The 22,188-nt window shown below is 34.4% G+C and overlaps 1 protein-coding gene across 1 annotated transcript in view; it reads right to left on the reverse strand.

The window, feature by feature from the left end:
• The window catches only part of LOC129226494 (plasma membrane calcium-transporting ATPase 2-like), a 272,244-nt gene that overhangs the window by 94,514 nt on the left and 155,542 nt on the right, over positions 1 to 22,188 (reverse strand). Inside the window, 4 exon segments of the mRNA XM_054861105.1 lie at positions 6,621 to 6,823; positions 9,461 to 9,613; positions 13,484 to 13,618; positions 18,539 to 18,664. Coding sequence (XP_054717080.1) covers positions 6,621 to 6,823; positions 9,461 to 9,613; positions 13,484 to 13,618; positions 18,539 to 18,664 — 617 coding nt within the window.

Raw genomic sequence — 22,188 nt, forward strand, 5'->3', positions numbered from 1 at the left:
CACTCCCAGATGGCACCTCAAACTGGTCGCAACGCCATACTCAGTTGTTTTGACCAGCGAGCCCAGATTCATTTTCACGGAACGCTTGTAAGACACGAATAATAAAAAATCGTCAGATTGAAATGTAAGTAATTTTTTTAATATCATACTTTTATGCATAGTTTTGCGCTACAGTTTTCTGTCGTGAATGCTTCTATCGATATTTCATGTCTGAGGGAAATAATATGATCGAATTATTGTACTTTTTTGTATTTTTTTAAATTCGACGTCAGCGACTAATAAGGCCTACGAAAGTTGACCGTAGGCCTTATTATACTCCTTTTTTTTTGTAACGTAGTTTTTCAGCTGTGCATCTTATTTTGAACCTTTCTCAACATGGTATGAGTGTTTATTAGTAATTGCGGCTGTTTACGACTTGGTTCATTCTTATTTTAGTGCCTACATCACGATGCCCCCCAAACGAGCACTGTGGTCTGATAATGACTTAGTGTCGGCTGTCCAAGCAGTAAGAAGAGGTATGCTGAGCTCATATAAAGCAGCTGTGAGGTATAATGTTCCCAGGAGAACCATTAGAAACCATCTCCAGACCGGAAGTTTGAAAAAAAACACTTGGTAGAAAATCTATTCTCAGTGATGACCAGGAAGCTGATCTTGTCATCAGAATTTTGAGGTTTGCTGAAGTAGGGTTGACTGTGACACCACGTATTCTCCGACGCTTGGTTTATAAATTTTGTGAGCTTAATAACATAAAGCATAATTTTAATAAACTTGCTAAAGTTGCTGGTAAAGATTGGTTTAAAGCATTTATGAAAAGACACCCGGAAATATCTAGACGAAAAGCTCAATTTATGAACCCGGCCAGAGCTCAAAAGCTTAACAAATTTATCGTTAATGATCACTTTAACAGACTGAATGAAATTTATGATAATCTGGACTTGAGAAGTCATCCTGAAAGAATATACAACATGGATGAGAAAGGCTGCCGTCTCACAGTTCACCACCAGCAGACTGTTTTGGCAAAGAAGGGGACTAAAAGAGTGCATTTACAGTCTTCGGAACACGCCGAAAGTGTCACAATAGCTGGATGTGTAAATGCAGTTGGTACTGCTATACCACCAATGATAATATTTAAAGGCAAACGGTTGAAGGCAGAATTATATGATAATTTGCCACCGGGTTCTTTGGTAGAAAAATCTACAAAGGGTTACATGACTAATGAACTTTTTACAGAATTTCTAAAACACCTATCTAGATTTAAAAGTGCAGGAAAGTCCCTTTTAATATTTGATGGAGCGGCTTGTCACCTAGACTTAACAATCGTTGAAGTCGCCGATTCTCTCGATATATCATTATACTGTTTACCTTCGAACACCACTCATGAACTCCAACCCCTTGATAAAGCCGTCTATCGATCATTTGAACACCACTGGGATGCAGAAGTTTTATCATTTATGGAACAAAACCCAGACAAAAAGCTCAACAAGGCACGGTTTAATGTTATTCTTTCAAATGTCTGGTCTAAATGCATGACACATAGTAACATTACAAGCGGCTTTAAAGCCACTGGTTTGTATCCATTGAATCCACAGGCTATTTCAGAAACAGCTTTTGCTCCGTCTGTATTAACAGAAATTCCAGCTCCCGAAGCTGACAAATTTCAAGAAAAAAATTCGCAACCTCGCACCTCCCTCACGCCAATAACCCCAAGGCCTTCCACATCGACAGCACAAGATGAAATAATTAACAGTACCCCAAACAAACCTCCTGGAGCGACGTACGGCATGGTTTACGGTTCTAGTTCGGACGATGAAGAGGACAATGTACCACTAGCTCCACTAAAAAAAGGCATTTCAGGAGCTTATGCGTACTCCAGTGAAAAATACTGAAAAAACATCAATTTTAAGAAGAAAATCTATTAATTATCGAGGAATTAAAGTCACCAAAGAACTGTTTGATGAATATAGAAAAGAGAAAAAAGCAAAAAATGACGTCAACCCTCAAAGAAAGACGAAAAAAAAAATACCAAAAAAAAAAACGATGCTAGTTGGTACTGTCACGCTTGTGAGGAGGATAAAATGATTGACATGAGGCCCTGTTCAAAATGCAACAGGTGGTATCATGAGCAATGCGTCGGTTTGACAGCCGATGACAAAGATATTTTTGAGTGCCCTGACGGCTGTTTTTTTTTTTTTTTTTTTCAATTTTTTTTTTTTTTTGTTATTTTGAAGATTTTCAGCATAAATAATGCTTAAGGATATTACAAATGATTTCAATCACCAATGTTAATAGCTTATTTTGATTATTTACGAGTGTTAAAATATTAGGCCTTATTACCCTACCGTAGTATAATAAGGCCTAATTGCAAGGTTTTTTTTAATAATTAATTTTATGTTTGTTTTCGGCAAGAAAGGCCGTTTTTTGTTATTTTCGTGTAGTAATTGAATGGTACTTTAATTAAATTTGCAATTTGCTGATTCGGATCCTTTTCTTCCCATTTTATTCCAAATCTCCCTTAGGTAGGCCTTATTACCCGCACCTACCTTACTTACGGGGAGCAAAATCTAAAAAAAAAGTATCCAAAATATATGAATGACTAATTTTCAAATCAACAACTTAAAATAGTTAAGAGTGAAAAACATTCCACGATGTAAAATTTGATAAAATGTTTCGACTATCTAAAAATTGAAAAAATACAGTTTACGCTGCCAATTTTCAAAAAAAAAATCAACTTTCAAAAATTTAAAAATATAATTCTATAGAATTAAGGAAAAAAAATAATAAATATGAGACAAATCAATTACCATTTTGTGTATCGCCGATTGGCCAAACGAATAGCGAATCAGCTTTGTTGCAGGGTTGCTAAAACCGCTCTGTCACCAACTGAGGTAGCGGGTTGCCAGAATGAAACATTTATCGCCGGTTACCGTAATTCTACCTTTTTTAAAGAGTGTTTAGTCATTTTAGTTGAAGAATGTGTATATTTTACATCGGGATGGGGGGATGAGTGATTTTCGCTTATTCAGAGAACTGTTTTTACCTTTATCATTTTTTAAAACGATATTCTTTCGATTGTTTTATTCTTTTTCATATGGGAGATGTTGCAGCGGGATTTCCCGTTTGTTCCAGATAGGTAGTTAGTTTTTTACACTTAATATCTGAGGACGCTTTTTATCCTTTGAGTATGGCTGAAGGAACAAACCATCAGGTACGGGAGAAAAAAGTTAATGCTCACTGAACAGTTGTTTTATTAGATAAATCAAGTTGTAATAAATATACGCATTCTGACACCAAGCAGCTTAAAACATTGTTTTCTTACTTATTTTTTTAAACAGAGCGGTTCGAACACTTGGTAGTTCATTGAAATTTTTTAACTTTTCAATTTACAAAGTTTGAACAGAACAACGTCTGTCGGGTCCTCTAGTTGCATTATAACTCTTAATCCGTTTCTATTTTTTCAATATTGCATTTTCATTCATTTAGAACACTTCTACTTTCGATTTCAAGTTTGAAAGTAGAAGAGGGCTACATTAGCGATATAATAAATTTATCGCTTGGAAAACCAATGCTTTTCTAGTTGGAGATATTCTACATATGACAACCATGGTATTTGTCGCCATGTCTGGTCAAAGTTATAAGGCAGCAAGGTAATATAGTCCAACCGCGAACAAATGAACCTTGGCAATCATTTGAGAAAGCGGGTCCATTTCTTAAAATAGGTAGCGAAGGAAGAAAGGACACGTGTCATATTTTGGAGTTTAGAAACATTTTGGCGAAATGAAAAAAAAAATTACTCCTATTATATTTTCTTTATGTGATTATTAAGACCTGAAAGATTTAAGTTGTGGCAATAACTGCGTTGAGTGGGCGAAAAAGTAAAAATGACAAGAATTGCATTCTTTATTGAAACCCTACGCGAGTCAATTTTCAATGGAAACTAATTATTGGGGCGTTATGATTTCTGACCAATGGCTGCTGAAAGAAGTAAAACCAAGATCCACCCACCTACCTAGGATGCGACCTGTCCAATGAGACAACTGCCTTGACCGCACAAAATTAAAATGTTTTACCGCTTTGGCTATTTTCTTAAATTCCAAGGTGACGCATTCAATCTATAGAACCAATGACGCACTTGAAAATTTCGTTACAACTTTTCTTTCCATATCGCCCCTTCCCGAAAATGCACAATTCTGAAACGGGGTGGAGCAAAAGCTCAACTTTTCGTGGTCGGACTATGTACATACTACTTACTTGGGGACACCACATTTTTCCCCCAAGTTTCTTTTAGATAAAAGAAACCCTTAAACATGGTTAAATTAGCTGTAAAGCAATACTCCAGAAGAATAAAACGAGCCATTGAATAACATGAAAAGTTCCATCAGAGAGTAAAATAAACAGCCAAATAACTAATATTCAAAGCTCCATTTAAGGCAAAATAGTCCGCCAAATAAAGAAATTATGTAATGAAAAATAGTAAAAGTTTTATTAAAATACAAAATGAGAATTAAACATGGCGGGTGTGCAAATGATATTCTTCTGCTTATGCCAAAGTGGAAAGTAAACAAAATGTCAATGCTAATGTGCCTGTATGCTGCACACGCTAGCCCGAATATATTGCCTCTAAATATTATTAACACCATCATTACAATCAAGCACCCAGGTCTGATATCATTTTTATGTTGAATCATTTGAGAAAAATATTTTGATTTTACAGCAAATTAACAATGAAGAATTTTCGTTTTTAATGTTAAAAATTGTATGTCCAAGCATATTAACCTGCACTTTCTAACTGTGCCATCCTTTTGTTTCGATTACGTGGCATAGAATAATATTTGACTCTAAGTCTAGGTAGATTCCTATCTTTTCAAAAGTGTAACCAATAAAATATAGTACAACAGTAAGAGAAAATATTCAAAATAGTATCATTTACGTTGCATTATTTACCATTATTGTTCCTCTATGGACGAATTAATATACCCTTAATTTATGCTAATGGCCTCTATTCATCAGGCTTAGATTTCTTCAAAATATGCAAGTTCGTATACTAAACAAATTTGATGTGGTTACTTCACGGCATGTATTGGTCGTATTAAATTTTTCAGTAGCACGAAGCACTTGATTGCTATTTATTCGGGTGTGTACTCTACTGAAGTATTTTTCAAGAGGGATGTAGTCTTTCCGTTGATCGACAAAACTCAAAGGATAGACCTCTAAAAACTTTCATATACTAGTCACAGACCAAGGATAAGGTAGTAGAGTGGTTCGAAAAGAAACAAATATTTTCCCTCGGATTGCTTCAGAGCGAAAAAGGTGCCAAATATAATGAGGAGAAAAACTGCAAAAATAAATAAATAAATAAATAAATAAATAAATAAATAAATAAGACAAATAAATGAATTAACTAAATAAAATGAAAATAAAATTGGTTAAATTTAATAGGTGCCTATTATTGGAATAAAAAGTAAAATGAGTTTGAAGTTGAAGAGGTTGTTACATCACACACCTCTATCACACAAATTTTCCTGAATTTTTAATAGTGTAGTCTTTGTTGCTATTTTCTGGTTGATAATATAAATAAATTAAGAAATAAAAAAGTTTCAGACCCTACAAAACACAGTCTGTGATGCTCTCAAGGATTCCACAGCTATGGTTCACGTTTAGTCTTCTTTTTAAAGGTTCATTATTTTCCTGTATTCTTAATTTGGTAAATGATTTCTTGCAGATAACACTTTCATCAATACAAAAACGGTCAACATCGCAATCAAACCAACTACAATTATTGTGTTTTCCTACCAAAAACTTAAAGCATATTTTAAACTTTTTGAGTAGTGCATTTCTTTTTGCCCTCGGATATTTATGCCCCTTATTCCCCCCTATACGACCGGAAATATATTGGTTAAATATAATACAGATCGAAATGATACGCATCATACTTTTTATGATACCAGTTGGGCACTGGGTAAAATGTATTTCGTTCCACAAAAAGAAATAATAGGCTTCTAGTCTGGCTTACCCTAAATCAGGGGTTACACAGAACTACAAGCATATACTGACACCGACAGTGATTAATAATTCTAAATACTGTAGTTTTACCGTTATTGGGATTGGGGATCATTTGTCTGGAATAGCCCTAATCCATCTGCTGGCAGATCTCGTCTCATTGAAGCTGAAGCTGATATTACCTTCATGCTGGTAGCTAAAACTAGTTAGGTATGCCATCGAGAGTCTACAAGCATGGTGCGGTTCATCTCATAAAATGAAGGGAAGAGCTTAGGTGATAAAATCTCAGTTTACTCTACCAGTGTAATGGTAATCTCAGTTTCAATTAGAAGACATCTGTCTCCTGCTCAACTTCGGCTATTCCAAACTGATGATCTTCCAAGAAGTGTGAAATGCAGTATATGATTGTTGTAACGGAGTTATCGGTTTTGTGCTTGTAAAAGAAAAATTCTGCCAAAAGTAAAAAAAAAAGCTATAATGCATGTTTTTTTTTATATATAAATTTCTTCTGTTTTCTTTTTTTTTTTTTTTTTTTTTTTTTTTTTGTGTGTGTGCGTTCGTGTATGTCAGTCTTTTATTCTACAGGCTTGTGTAGTAATTTGTTAAAGGATAGGATAACTGACCTTGACGGAGTAGGCGAGGGCGAGTGTGACGGCGAGGGGCAGTCCCTCTGGCACAGCGACTACCAACACTGTGACGCCGATGATGAGGAACTTCACCAGCATCTGAGTGTGCTGGGCCTTCCAGGTGTCCTGATGGACCACGAAGGTTGAGATGAGAAATCGGATTATTAGGATGATCACTGTGAACGCTGCGATCGTTGAACCTACGGAAAAATCACAGTCGTATATTAATAAAGATACATTTTCATTTAACTAAGTATTATGTTATTTCAAACTTGTTTGTGTTACTTTATTAACCCGGGATATGGCTGTCTACGATTCTTATAACGGCTATGCAGACCAGGGGAAAAGCGCGTACAGGCAGAACTTACATTTTCTGCCGCTTCAGTCATTTCGCGCCGATCTCCTAACATTTATCTTACTACTGGAGTGGAGGACTGGGTGGATGTTTGTTACTCTTTCCCGCAAAAACTACTGAACTGATTTTAATGAAACTTTACAGTAATATAGCTTATGCATCAGAGTAACATATAAGGTAGTTTTCGTCCTGTTATGGGGGGAATAACCCCTCAAAGAGGGCAAAAAAACACAAAAATATTTGCACATATTAACATTATTTGTCCATCGAAAGCTCTGATTTTTCTGCTAAACAGAGCACCAGTTCCAATTTTTTAAGTAGAATGAAAGACAAATTATAAGCTTTTTAGTTCCATGTTTGAAGGCGTTCCTCAATCCAATACAGTATTTAGTGTATCATTTCAACTCCTTGCTGGTAGCTACGATTGTTGTACTGTTGAATATTTTTGCTTTTTCGTCTGACTGTTCAAGGTTTTTCTCAAGTGAGATCTCAAAGTAACATTTTTGCACCAGATTGACAAAAAATAATAAATAGATTTGGCTGATTATTTTCCATTTTAATGTAACTTTGATGCAAAAAATGTTTTTTTTTTCTTTTACTTATTTGTGTTGATTGGACACTTACTTATTATCCAACCGATTAGCATGAATCTCGCCAAACTTTTTTATGGAAAGATTTCTGTAGCTGAGGCATCAACTGTTGTTTCATTCGAAGCTAAAGACTACGTAATGCTATTTCGCGGTTTTTAACCAAAATATCGCCATTTAAAGAAGCTTTAAAGCTTTAGTTAAAATATAAAATAACCCGCCAACTGAATTAAGCATCCATAAACAGCACAGAAACTTCCATTAGTTTGTCTTTCTACAAAATTTCAAACAATCGCCAAATTTTACTAGTTATTTTAGAAACATTTCGGATTAAAATATTTAGCATCATTTTAAGGTCACTGAAAGTATCTCAGAACTTGGCGACAATATATCTTTGACGAAAATTAGTAACAGACAGTTTTACAAAGTAGGGAGGGTGACAGGCCCGGATCTATAAATTTTGGGCTATAATTTTTTTCTGCAAAAAATAGGCAGTGCCCCTAACTGCCTACTGGGTTTTGACGCCACTGAAAGCCACAAGCATCTTTAATACATTTAGATCCCTCGCACTGCGTGGTCTACGGGGACGTAGATCCGGGCCTTACAGCAAATTTCGTAACATTATAAATCACAGTAAGGACTCACAATCATTGAAATTTCCCAAAATAACTAAACCAAGTATAGGGGAATTACGGGCGGCTACATTTTCTTAAACAGTTTGTACTTCAATAGCCATATAGAGAAGGTTTTAGACTATGTTCAAAAAAATATTAACTGATAAATCTTTTTAAACAAGTGAAGCTTAATTTCATATTTGGGAATTTTTTTAAATTTGTATATGCTTAAATGTCGTGCCTCCATTTCTGAAATAATACTGCTTGTTTCTTATACTTATTTCCGTTTTAATTTTATGGGTAAAGAAGAAGCTTGATTTTGAATTGCGTCAAAGCGATGTTTTAAGTTCTTTTAGTTCAAAACAGAAAACGAATGAAAGTAGCGATTGTTTCTCATAATTATTGCTGACCAAAGCAACGCCGGATATTTTTGCTAGTAATGCATATAAAATAGTGTTATAAGACTGTTTTTTTATCCATAATACAAGCAGTCTTTGAAATTCTACATTTACAATGTAAATTTTACATGACATTTTTCTTTGTTATGTACCCATCTTTTTTTTTTTTTTTTTTTTGAACATAGGGAAAACTTCCTTTAATATAAATTTGTCACATTCATAGGATGATTTTTTCTGACACTTATTGAGTAACAAGTAAAGCTTTATTCATATAGTGTAAAAGTGGGAGAAACAAAATCTTTTTTTCTAATTAACGTAGACTTAAAGAAAAGAACTAAAATTTTAAGTTAAAAATATTTAGCACGCATAACACAATTTCTCGCTCATAAAAGGCCAATTAACTTTTATATTTAATATTTAATATAATGTCTCATCTTGTAAACTAAGAAAAACGCATAATTTTTTAATTGTGATTAAAATAACTATATTAGTTTTTGCTTCGTTAGAAATGACTTTGAAAAATATCAAACAAAAGAGTTCTATAAATTGACAATGATTTCAAATCATAGTGTTAACTTGAAAGATAATTATTTTAATTTTTTTTAATATTGAATATTTCGGCTTTTTTTTTTTTTTTTTTGACGAAAAATACTTCTGAATAGAAAATGTTGAAACTAATTTCGAACCATTTCAAAATTGGTTTTAAAAAATATTGTTTTAGATTGCTTTTAGTATCGAAAACTAGCTTAAGCAATGGTACAACATAAAAATATTTACAACATTTACCAAAAATATAATGGGCATCTTTCGACTCCCACGCAATGTTTGATGAAACAATACTTCGGCCGTAGTTCATCAAGGTGTGGAAATTAAGTTCACTTACCTGCATATCCAATTTGAATGGCTAGTTTTGTTAGCTTGGCTTGAAGTACAGATTTTTCTTTATGAGGATTGTTGTCTTCACTTTTTTTGGGCACTTCCCTTTCTGCTTCGTGGGGGGCTGTGTCGTTTGGAATGTTTGCTTCACCTCCACTTGCTGCAACATTAAATGAAAACCAGTTACTTATGTTTTTTTTTTCCTTTCATTTTACGAAAACGTTTTTCACAGTCACAATTTTATTTTTAGGTTTATTAAACATAGAACCATTTTGTAAATGTCACCCTAGATTTTTTGTAGCCTTTCCGTTGTGCATTCTTCTTTTCGATGGAACTTAAATTTATGTTTATACTTGCGCTGAACTAACCTTTCTATCTTGTGTTCCTGAAGAAGTCGTTCAAATTACAGTGATACAATTTTTCTAACACGAATAATATTACGTGACTTGAATTACTTACACAATTGTAACCGAAATTGCCAAATGATATGGATGTCTACCACGTCACGCTTCGTAGTTATAGCCTCTATAACATTTTCCCGCACCCTCGTTTATAATGTAATGAAAAATATGAAAAATAATTTAATTCTATATTTATTTCACTAATTAGAAGTATATAACAGCTTATTAGTATATAATGTAAAAAATATCATCTGCAACAGTTATTGTTTAATAGAGTATTTTAATTAGAATTGCTGTAATTTTTTGAATTGGCAACACTTAGTTTTTGAATTTTCCTCTTAATCCTTAAGAAAGAATTCTCCCATCCTTACATATAAAACTTGGCTTGACGAAAATTTTGTCAAAGCTACGGACAAATGGCAAAGGGTTTTTGTATATCAAAAGTATTTTTACCAAATCGACTCATGTTAACTTCAAATTAAGGCATTTTTGTCAACCGACAAAAAAGAAATCTCATGAAGAACGATAACCTCGTTGAAAATCTCACCTAAAAAGAAGTAGCGGCTTGGTTATCTGTTAAGGAGGAAAATCGAGGATTTGGAGTTTTAGTCGGTCACAAAGCTAAAAATGCCATGTTTCAAGTGAAAAACTTGCAAAAATATGAAACAAATACGGTGCGGAATGTCCTTGAAGATACATTTGCATTCTCACTTCTATTTTCCCCCTTCTAAACTTGCAGTGGCGAGTAATGAGCAAGATGAGCACTTTCATTAAGATATTAAACGTATAGAAGAACGTTATCAATAAAAATGGAATACATAAATGTTGAGACATTACTGTTGGTTTCTTATTCAAGAGAATTTTACTATTCAAATGAGGAAAAGTTAATTTTTCATTATTTTCTTTTATAACATGTGACTTATTTTTCTACTTAATGCTAAAAGCTGTGATATTTATCTTCACAATGTATGCATAATTTATAAAGCATGTATAAGTTATACACTGGTGTGCAAAAATTAAGGACGAGACGGTTTTTTCAATATAACTTTGTACAAAAGCTTTCCAAATCAACACATTTAATACCGTAAGATCCCCAATACGTAAGGACATGTGTAATGTAAGCAACACTTACTAAAAGAGAAATCAGAGGGATAAAAAGAAGCTTTATTGAAAAAAGTAGCATGGAGCGCAATGCGACTGAAGGCCGAAACATCCCTGTGATGGGTGTCCAGCAAGAAACATCCAGTCTTAAGTAGGGGATATGATCTCCCCTGACTGCTAGGCAGGTTTCACAGCGTCTGCCCATGCTGAGAATGAGGGTGTCAATGAGTTGTTGAGGCATTGCTGTCCATTCGTCTTGCAGCGCCAATCGAGGCTCCCGAATCGTTGCTGGTGGTAAGGTACGAGCTGCCAAGCGTCTGCCTAGAAAATCCCATACATGCTCGAAGGGATTGAGATCCGGAGATCGTGTCGGCCAATCCATACCTTCAATATCCTCACTCTCTAAGAGCTGTTCGGAAGCTACTGTGCGATGACATGGTGCATTGTAGTCCATGAAAAGGAACTGCGGACCCATAGCGCCTCTGAAAAGACGCACATATGGAAGAAAAATCTCGTTACAATAACGGGTCCCGTTGACTGAACCTGCGTCGATGTGAAGGTCTGTACGACTACCAAGCATGATGCCTCCCCAAACGAGAACGCCGCGACCTCCATACCTGTCCCTTTCAATGATGTTCGAGGGATGATTGCGGCTTCCCCGCTCTCTCCAGATGAGTATGCGATGAGAATCGCTACTCAGACTGAATCTGCTCCATCTGTAAAGAGTACTCGTCCCCATTAATTGTCTCTCCAATTCCGGTGTTCCTGGTGCCACAGAGAACGCCTTCTCACCGTATAGGGCGTCGTGCAAACAGACCACCACCGTGCAGTCTTCTGGCCACGGTAAAACGCGATATTGGTCGTCCAGTCGCCTGTGTCGTGTGTCTAGCGATTTCTTCCGCCTGTTTCTTCTGGCCTGTAAGACAATATACCGGTCATCTGCGGGTGTGGTTCCTCGTGGACGACCACTACTGAACCCCCGGATAGCTGTTCCTGTAGTTTGAAATTGTCTCTGTCTTTGAAATTGATGCTGTGAGCAATTCCGAACTCTGCAGCCACACTTGTCACACTGCGGCCTTCCTCCAACTTCCCAATGATTCGACCTCGGGTAAAAGCATTCAGATGTCGTCTAACAGATTGATTATTCGCCATTTCTCGCTGAAGCAGCAACTCGGTGTGATTTTAACTGCTATACGGCGTGCAATCTCTTTGCCAGAAATACTGATCTTACACCGACAACATGCTTTATACTCCTCAGACACTCCCCCATTATGTCTGCCTGCATATCTGCGCATGTGCTACCGTACATCACCTTACTTAATCTCCCGATTGTTCTTTCTGTCCGCTCTGCCTCTTCGTTCAGCTGATATGCTAATTTTTCGTCTTCGTCCTTAATTTTTGCACACCAGTGTATATTTGCATTAAAATTCAAGGTATAAGTAAAAGAATAAGTTCAGATTTGATTTTAAAAAAAATCAGTTTTTAGTAATTTATTTAAATTAAATTGTCGTAACTTTAAAATGATGCGTGTTACAGCAATTTAGTCACTATATTTATGTTTAGCGAGTGTAACCTGACAGAAATCAGGTATTTAACTGAATGTTATAGAAAAAAAGTAAAATTTTGTCACACAGTGTTATCGGAATATTCTTATATGCAGGAAATATGTTTGAATACATTACTTTTATCCAGTCACTAACAAATGAAAATTTATTCTTTATAAAATGATTACATACTTTTGAAAAACTATTTTCCCGAAAATGTTTTTATGTATTATAATCTCATGTGACTTAAAGAAAATAAAATCGCTAAAAATGATCCCTTTCCAAATATTAGACCTTTCAGACCTTTTTTGGGAAGCTTTGATATTTTTTTGTAACAATTGAGCACACCATTTGGTCATCATTAGTGCACCATTTAGCAAATTCAGACGAATAAAGTTGCCTCATGTAACAAACATTGAAAGAAATTTTAATGATTTTTTTTCTTTGAAAGAAAAGTCGATACGCAATCATTTTGTGCAAATAAGTTTGATTTAAAATTTTCATGAAATTAATGTGAACCCTGATGAGTTAAAAGGTGATAAGCATTTGTTTTCTCTGACGAACGAGGCATGAAAAATAGTTAGCTACAACTGTATGTGTGGCATTTGGAAGAAAACTACGGAACTCATTTACTCATGGTGTACAAAATAGATATTTTCGTTGGAAAAAAGTTATATTTTTAACATCATATTTCAAAAAAAAAAAAAAAAAACTGATGTATTTTTTTTGTTAGGTCAAGCCATGTTTTTTTTTAATTAAAACTTTATTATTGATTACAGCAATTCTTCGTATTTATCAAACTTGATTTTCCTCTACTGATACAAAAAATGCAGACAAATTTTATAACTAAAATCAGAACACTAAAATGTGCATTAGTCGTTTTTAAAAAGCAGTAAATTCACTAAATCTCTTTTCTATGTGCCAACTCTTGACGGCTGAGCTATACTATCATAAGAAGCATGATAGTTTAATCTGAAAGCTTACCTTTAGGGTTAGCTTTTTGACCACTGTGCTCTTCAGACTTTGCAGCTCCTAATAATGTAAAAATAATACCAGCTTGGGAGTTGGGACCCACTGCAGCAACCACCATTTTTCCACTTCCTTCCATAACATGAGTCCCTATGTGAAACAAGGATCATACTTATGATTAAGTTTCTTACATGTGTTTTAATACCATAAAATTGCAACAAGCATGGGCGGAGTAAGACTTTTGTTACAGTGGGTTTAGCCCCCCCCCCCAGACACGAAAGGGGTGCTTTTATTTACGATTATGTTTTGGCTGGGGTTACTTTTGTACCCCCGTACAAAATAAAATAGTGCCGAACTTTAAAGATGATATTGCATAGTCAGAGGAGACGGAAACGGGACGGTATCTAGTACGAAAAGTTTTCGTAACTCAAGACTTCCTCCTAGAAATCTTTTTCAAAACTGAAATCAATTTTAGAGTATCTTTAGAAAAGAGAGGGGGTTCTCTCTAGAGAAGAGCTTCTTTCTGGTCGTCGTTGTTGTATTGTTTATGGAATTGAAGATTTAAAAAACAATTTTTGACCATCTTTGGCTAAGTTAAGTATGTAGAGTTGAGCGGTAGTAAAATTTTCCGAATCGAAATCTTAAAGCTGCAATTTTAAGCAATTTTTTGGACTAACATTTGGTAAGCGGTTAGAGGACGCTCAATCAAACGTTTACTGTAATTAAAGTCCAAAAAAGGCATTTCAGGCAGTTTTTAATGATTTTATGAACAGGTTCAGGAGTTTAGGAACTATTCTCAGAAGGTTTTCTGCTATCAAAGTTTCGGAAATGGAATTTTTAGCTTTAGACTAAAAGGAAGAGGAAGGGTACTGTCCTTCGGAAAATTTTCCACGTTGAAGGACAAATAATGCTCTTTGAGGCTGCGTTTAGGGAGCGTGCGCTAGAAGGGGTAGCAAGAGGGCTTGAGGGTTCTCCCCGGAAAAGTTTGCAGCACTATTAACAACAACGAACGCACAGTAAGCAAATATTAGGAGGGCAATAGAAAAAAGGAAAAGATACGCAGAATATTCAATGCCAATATATATATATATATATATATATATATATATATATATATATATATATATATATATATATATATATATATATATATATATATATATATATATATATATATATATAGTTTTTGTATTACTTTTGGAAAAACGAAAATAACCATATTTATAAATGTGCATGTACTATGAAGGCTTTAAAACGCGTTTGTGTTTTTCTACTTAGAGAGGGAAAATAAGCTTCGAAGTGAACTTAGCCCTTTAAGCTTCACTTTAACTCCGTTTATGGTTACAATAAGACAAAAATAACTGGAAAAAAAGATCAAAATGTCATCAAAAACTGGTGTGAGAGTATCATAACAGGAACTTAGGAAACCATCCTGATTTTCTTTAAGAAATAAAACAAAGGCATTAGGAAGCTTTTTCTTTTTCGTTAGAGAGAGTTAAGGATAGGTTGTATTGATACCATACAAACATTTGTTTATTTCTATTACATTTCTGTCATTCAAAAGATAAATGGAAATAATATCAATAACATAAAAACAAAAATTAGATGCAAGGCTGGTGATGTGAAAAGAGTGAGGGAGGGGACGGGAGGGGGAGCTAGGGTGGATAAAATTTTGACCTGAACTAGATATAGATTAACAGTTCTTTTTATTATTTTAAATATGTGGTTGGAGAGGGGTAGGAGGGATTTTCATACTCCTTTTTTTCGCATTCCAGTTTAAAAGTCCTGAAATCTAATTATTCATAATAGCTTCACGTGAATATATGTTGTGACGGTTATTCTTTATTATTTCATTCAGCTTTAAGCATTTCCTAAAGTATTTGGTGAATTCCAGGAAAAAGGAGACATGACACTTGAATTTTAAAAATTAATATTCTGCCACTTGCCATATACCATTCTCTTCAGAAATAAATGAGTTTCTGGAATCTTAAGCTGTTTTTCCCCAAATAGTTTGATGACTTTCAGAAAATCAAGTGCAAAACCAAGTTTTCTTTTTATGTTTTTACTGAGCAAAAAATCAGTGTTTTGTTACATACGGTAATTTGAATAAACTTATTATCAGCAAATAATATTTAGGTTAACTTTTATCTTTTGAATGCCTAGTTAAACGTTTTGGTAATTAATTTCAAATTTCTTTTATTTCAACCATGAAATAGGTCCATTACTGAGGTGACAATTTGATGTCCTTCTGTTACCGAAATATTACATCTTAATGAGTTCACCAAGAACCTATGGGGTATAGAAACTAATGTTTTTTTATGCAAAGCAGAATTTTGTCCCTTGCCAAGGAAGCATAGTTAAAATTTTAATAGATATTTAATTCATATGGTTTTTAATGGTAACGGAAGGAAAAAAAAATACGGTAACGGAAGGACATTTATCTATAAGTTGATACAGGGTAATATTTAAGAATGCTAATAGAAAACAAATTATTGTTTGCAGTTAGTAGTCACATTTAAACATATATAAGTAATATTTGAGCAAAAATTATAAGTGCTTTTATTTAAAAAATAAACTTTTATTTAAGTTAAAAAAAAGTTTTGTGATTTTATTTCTTCTGTTTTATGTGATGAAAATCATTAAAACTACACTTAAAAATACCTAAGCATGTGAAAGTCATTTTGGTATGACATGTTTGTGATATGACAAGTCAATTCAAGCAGAAAAATTTGCTTACAAACTTGAACTTTATATTAGAACAATACAATATTGAAACTGCATTCAGATTTGTTGCCACAGGAAAGGACTGTTGAGACCACTGGTTTAACTGTTAAACGTACTACGAAGAGATCAGTAAATTCAAAGATCAACTTTCACAAAAATGAAGTAATATCCATTCTCATCCTGACACCCAAAATATGCATTATTTGAACACTGTAACAAGTTATGTTATTGGATATAGTAAGTACTTCAACAAATCGAAGGAGATTTCACTTCAAAGTTAACAGAATGAGGAAAGTTATAAATAATGTTGAAAATGAAGATAGAGTAGAATCAAAAACACCAAATCATAATGAATATGCCAAATGATTCATTAACGTTTGGACAATTTTTGTTAGTTGGATAGAAGGGAAAGAAACTAATAAAGAGCAATATTGGACAGGTACTTCATATAGAAGATAAAGGAATAGAAATAGCTTGTTTGAGAATGCATAATAATGTGGGAATGATCTTTGTATTTCCTGAGAGAGAAGATAAATGTTCTATGGATTCTGATAAAATTATTGAGTATTTAAAGAATTCAGAATTGTAACAGATGGCCCATCCATTAGATATCAATGTTTCAGACTGCTGTATTAGCTGAATAAATGTTTTTTAGTTGAAATTTACCAAGTGTAATTGCTTTGGACTTCTTGTCCTTCCGTTACCCTTAACAAATGCATAATTTATGTGCTTAAAATAATTATTTTTTAAAACTAGAGGTGAAATTGTAATGATTGAACACTCCCGTAAAAACTCTAATTTTTTATACAATTTTCCTTTTATAGTTTAGCTGAACTTTTGGGGAGAACATGATAGCGTGAAAATCATGTCGCAAAAATGTCCTTCCGTTACCGTTTTTTAAATTTGATTTTTAAAAAAAGTTACTAACGAAAATTTCTTGGCTTTGGCTTTTTTAGTAACTTACTATGATGTGTATAAAAGCCTATGCATCAGTTTTTGAAAAAAATATGTATTTTGATATGCTCACAGAGAGAAATCCATGGATTTTTTTGTAAAAGCCGTCCTTCCGTTACCGCTGGAATTCACCATTTGTTTTGTTTTTACTTTGTACACTTTCAAACTTCATTCTGTAGTCAAGTTTGCATAAAATTACATTTATCTATTGTTGATAAATGTGGTAATCATGCTTTCTTGTTAAAGGTATACTTGAAAAAAAAATGTTTCGAAAAATATCTTTCCGTAATTCATCGGCTAAATTCGGCCGATTATAAATGATCGGTAAAGTGGCCGATTAATCGGAACATCCCTATTATAAATAATAAGGTGCACAGACTTCTAACCTTAACTCGCATCAAAACTATTGAAACACACATATTCCATTCAGTCATTATAATAAAAATGTATTTATATTTTTAAATATATACATAAAAGTTTACGAAACTAAAGCAATATTAGCTGTGAAATTAACAAAATGATAATATTGAATTTTTAAAATCGAAGTGTAAGAGAATTTAGTTTTTTGACCTTAGGTGACGTTGAAATTTAGTTCCTTTGCTGTAAATTGATCTTTTTTGCGTAGGAGAGATATTCAAATTTCCCAAATTATTGCAAGGCTTTTTGAATGGTGGCTGTTAGCAGAGATCAACAAAAGTTGTAAAATTTTAGGAGCCAGACGAATTATTTCGCAGTTATAAAAGAAAGATCAGTATGACGTGGTTCTTGACTAGTTCCTGTTCTGAAAGAACTCGTCTTCAAAGTATTTTTTAGTTACCCGGGCAGTCAGGGGTTTGGGACGTGTCAAACCCTAGTTATAAATACTCTAAAATTAAAAATATTAAAAACATGTTTTCTTGAAGTAGAGTTTTATTTTAAACTATAAAATCGCCCGTCAAGCGTCTCCTTCGACGGGCGAAAATTGCCTCTACATTTGAGCGAAGCTATTGCCTGTTTGATAATATTTTGATACTTGAAATTTTAACCCTAAACTCCAGTAGATAGCGTTCATTGTTGACCACTTTTTCGTTTCTTCACTCTCTTTAAATGACACAGTTAAACAGTTAGGTTACCGGATCCAGTTCAGCCTTGTCGCAATAAAGCCTTTCCCTGCATGTTAAGCATTACCAAAACATATAATCAAATTGTCATGCAGAGCGCGAGTTTCATTGTCGATGACGTCAGGAGCGTTTCTCGATCATTGGCTATTATATATATGAGGATTACTCTATTGGACAAAGAAAATTTTTAGAAACGAGGTCGAACTTCATTTTTAACACAGTGATAGAGCAAACGAAATAATTTAACGACTTAAATATACTAAAAGAATGTTTCAAACACAAAAAATTTTACCTGAGAGCATCATAGGGTCAAAATCCTCTCCCTTTTTCACGTGATCCGATTCACCTGTTAAAGAACTCTCGTCTACTTTTAGATCGTTGCTTTGTATGACTATACCATCCGCTGGTAGGAGGTCCCCTGAAGAGGAAAAAACAAGCATTTTGTTTACAAACAATATCCAAGTAAAGACTCAATCGGCGAAGACAAATCATTTCAATTCGATAAACTAATAAAGGAGTTTTTAAGTAGTCCCAAAACACATGTGGACTGGTTAGAAAATAGTAGTGTAAGTGGGAACACATTTACAATATGAGTTCAGCGTTCGAATTTAGTTCCTCAATTAAGTATACCAGTTGCACAAAAGTATATTTAAAGAAATGCATTGTTTACTAGGAGAGCAGAAATGTTGTCCACTAACCCAAGCTGCTGTTAAGGTAATAAAAGCATCAGCCTCAATATACTGCTAGGGGAAGTTTTTTTAATTCACAGCAATCTTCGCATGTACTATTCCTTAACCAGTAGACTGCCGAACATAGGGGGCAGCAAGTTTTTACCCGACTGCGCGTGCGCGACGCAAAGGAGGGTAATGTGTTTAGCAGTCTATATATGTATGTATGTCTGTTTCTATGTGGCGTTCTACAGGCTAAACGCCTTGGCCAATTTTGGTAATTCTTACGTCAATCGATTTGTCTTAACCTTGGGAGTGTCACTAAACACATGACAGCAATCAAAATTCACCATATCAACAACCAGTTGCCATATTTTGTCAGTTCAGGATCGGCGCACGTTTCGTGTTGCACACTGTGTCGCACGCTACCTGCGTGCGACAAATGCAGGTAGTTTTCGCTGCCTGATTTTTTTTTTTGTTTACTTAATCTACTAATTGGGATCTCAGTGGCCGAGTGGTCTAAGCGATTGCTTCTCCCACTTGAGGCGGTGGGTCAAGACGCCCTTCCCTCTTTCTGATGTAAATTCTTTCATGTGTTCTTTATTTGTATTCTGTACTGTAATAAAAAGTATATCATGCGTAACGAAGGCAAGACACTCAGATTGTAGTCCTCATCAAAATAAACCCGTGCAATAAGCACCAAAAGAAAGAAAGTCTACTAATTCGATTTTCATCCTTAACATGTTGCATTTGTTTTTCCCTTGATTCAAGGGACTGAGTTTCTAGACGTGTACTTTCTCGACAGGCTTTTCTAGTTTTGCAAGAAAGATTTGATTGACGGGACGTTTCTGATTTCGCGTCATCATGAGTTAGTTCCCGACTGCGTAAAAACCAAAAAAAAAAAAACTAAAAAGAAAAATGTATAAGCCCAGTAGTTTAGAATGTTATTAAGTACTACTGAATAACTACACCGTTGAAATAGTTTTATAACCGTACACAGATAAGACGAATCATAAATTCAAAAGCAGAATAGACGGATCAACAGTCGGGGGCTCATTCAAATTTTACGGGATTTTTTGAATCAGAAAGGAATGGTCCTCGACTGTTGATCCTTCTATTCTGCTTTTGAATTTATGATTTGTGTTATCTGTGTACGGTTATAAAACTATTTCAACGGTGTAGTTATTCAGTAGTACTTAAAAACATTCTAAATTACTGGGCTTATACATTTTTCTTTTATGTTTTTTTTTTGGTTTTAATGCAGTCGGGTTTTTTTGTTTTTATTTAATAATTTTTTTGAAGAGCGTTAAAGTCACCCTATTTCTATGTGTTTTTCGTTGAAACTGGATATAAAAACTTGTAGGAAGTTGGGTAAGGGTGACAGAAACAATGACAGTTTCAAGATTATGCCTCGGTTACAAAAAATCGTAGATTCGGCACTGCCAGGAGAAAGCACTTGGCTCCGATTTTGCCACGTGGTATCCGAAGATTATATTTTATTGTTTTTGGAAGAAGGCTTAGGAACATTGCATTTGACCGTAAAAGCAGCAGTTTTTTAACTTGAAATTTACTTAATTAACTAGATAAGAATAACGAAAGTAACAGCAGACAAGCGAAGCAAGAGGCGATAGGACACTGAGACGTTCTCGCAAATTTAAATGCTCGTCAAAATTAAGTTTTGTTTCATTTACATTCAAGGTGCTGGGTTCACTGATTACCCCAGTGTTAAATTGAACTCTCCATTCGAAAAAGTGAGCGAAGTTGTGAAAGCACGAGTTTCTTTCAGTAACTCGATCGTACAGATAGAATAAGAGTGGTGTAAGTCAGTTTAACTTACTAAGAAACAAATCACAAGTAAGTTTTTTTGAAGTTAATGCATCACAGAAACTACTTATCTTTAAATACAAACATTTCTCTTAAAGTTAAAAAATACGTCATGCAATTTCTTTCAGATGTCAGTACAAAACATTCAATTACTCGAAATGAAAATAGGATGCCTGTCACTAATATCATTATTTTCAACTTATATGCAGGAAATTCGTTTGATAACTACGTGCTATAGTTTGTTATTTCACCTACGTTCATTTTTAACCTAAAGACAAACTTGAACTCTTATTCAAATTAATTTGAATGATGAAAGTAAGATTTCACTACAACGGCAAAACTATGAAACTCTGAAAACCAAATTGGTGCCTTCCTTTGCAGAGCAACGTCTAATGCACAAACTACTTTCGCAAAGTTCCTGGGAGATGGAAATTCTACCGACATCTCTCAAATTATTTTTCCAAAAACCCAAAAGACTACAGCAAACAAAAGAGTGAAAAACTGAAGAATAACACACGAGTGATTAATGTAAAAGTAGAAAATCAGAAATGTTCTGCAAATAACTTTAATAAGTAAGAACAAAATATTTATAAATAACCTTATCAACTCTTTATTTCCAAAAATCTGGCATAGTCGACCAAATCACATTAAAGGAATTCTCTTTATGTACGCGAAGTAACCTTTCATGTATGTCAATCGCTTAAAAGTAATTACAATACACATATGTAAATACAACACACATAAAATATACACCATTTACCATACTACGATAGTATCATCGTTACACGGCAAGACGAGTGAACAATAAAAACTTGGCACACCTTAGGAAGTAACACGAGGTCACAAAAAAATGCCACAATTTTGACCGTGGAGTACGATAGAATCGTTGGTTTCTTTCACGCTGAAATTACTGTTGAACTGACCGAAGACAAAAGGCGTTAAATATGCTCATTGTCACAAAGTCCTCCAAGTGAAACGATATCTATGGGGATGCTGGACCAGAAATTGCTACGTTTCTGGTCTGGATCAAAAAATGACAGCTGTCGTCAGGGTCCCATGCAACTGGTTTAACCACAAACAGTGGTAGGTACGGGGGACCCTGGAGTGAAAAGTAAAAAGGTGAGCAAAATGTTCACTTTTAGTAAGAGAGTGCAGGACACCGCAGAACATTGATTCTGCAGGCTCACAGGAGTTCCTAATTCAAAACCTGTGTAAAGACATGGCAACCTAGACGATGCATTTTCTACTTTTGGTTTTCGAGAAAGAATGAGGGGAGTCGTTATTAAAATACGATTGGTAGCACACAAATTGGCTACCTGGAAGGACTGATCTAACGTAAAGACTAAACAATTAAAATGCGTCTAAGGGCATTTTGAATTTACCACCACCTTAACACATACAGCATTATTGTGATGAATTCCTTGAGAGAATTCCATGATTATACTTTTTC

Source organism: Uloborus diversus, chromosome 7 (genome assembly GCF_026930045.1).
Source record: "Uloborus diversus isolate 005 chromosome 7, Udiv.v.3.1, whole genome shotgun sequence".
In the NCBI taxonomy this organism is placed as follows: Eukaryota; Metazoa; Arthropoda; class Arachnida; order Araneae; family Uloboridae; genus Uloborus; species Uloborus diversus.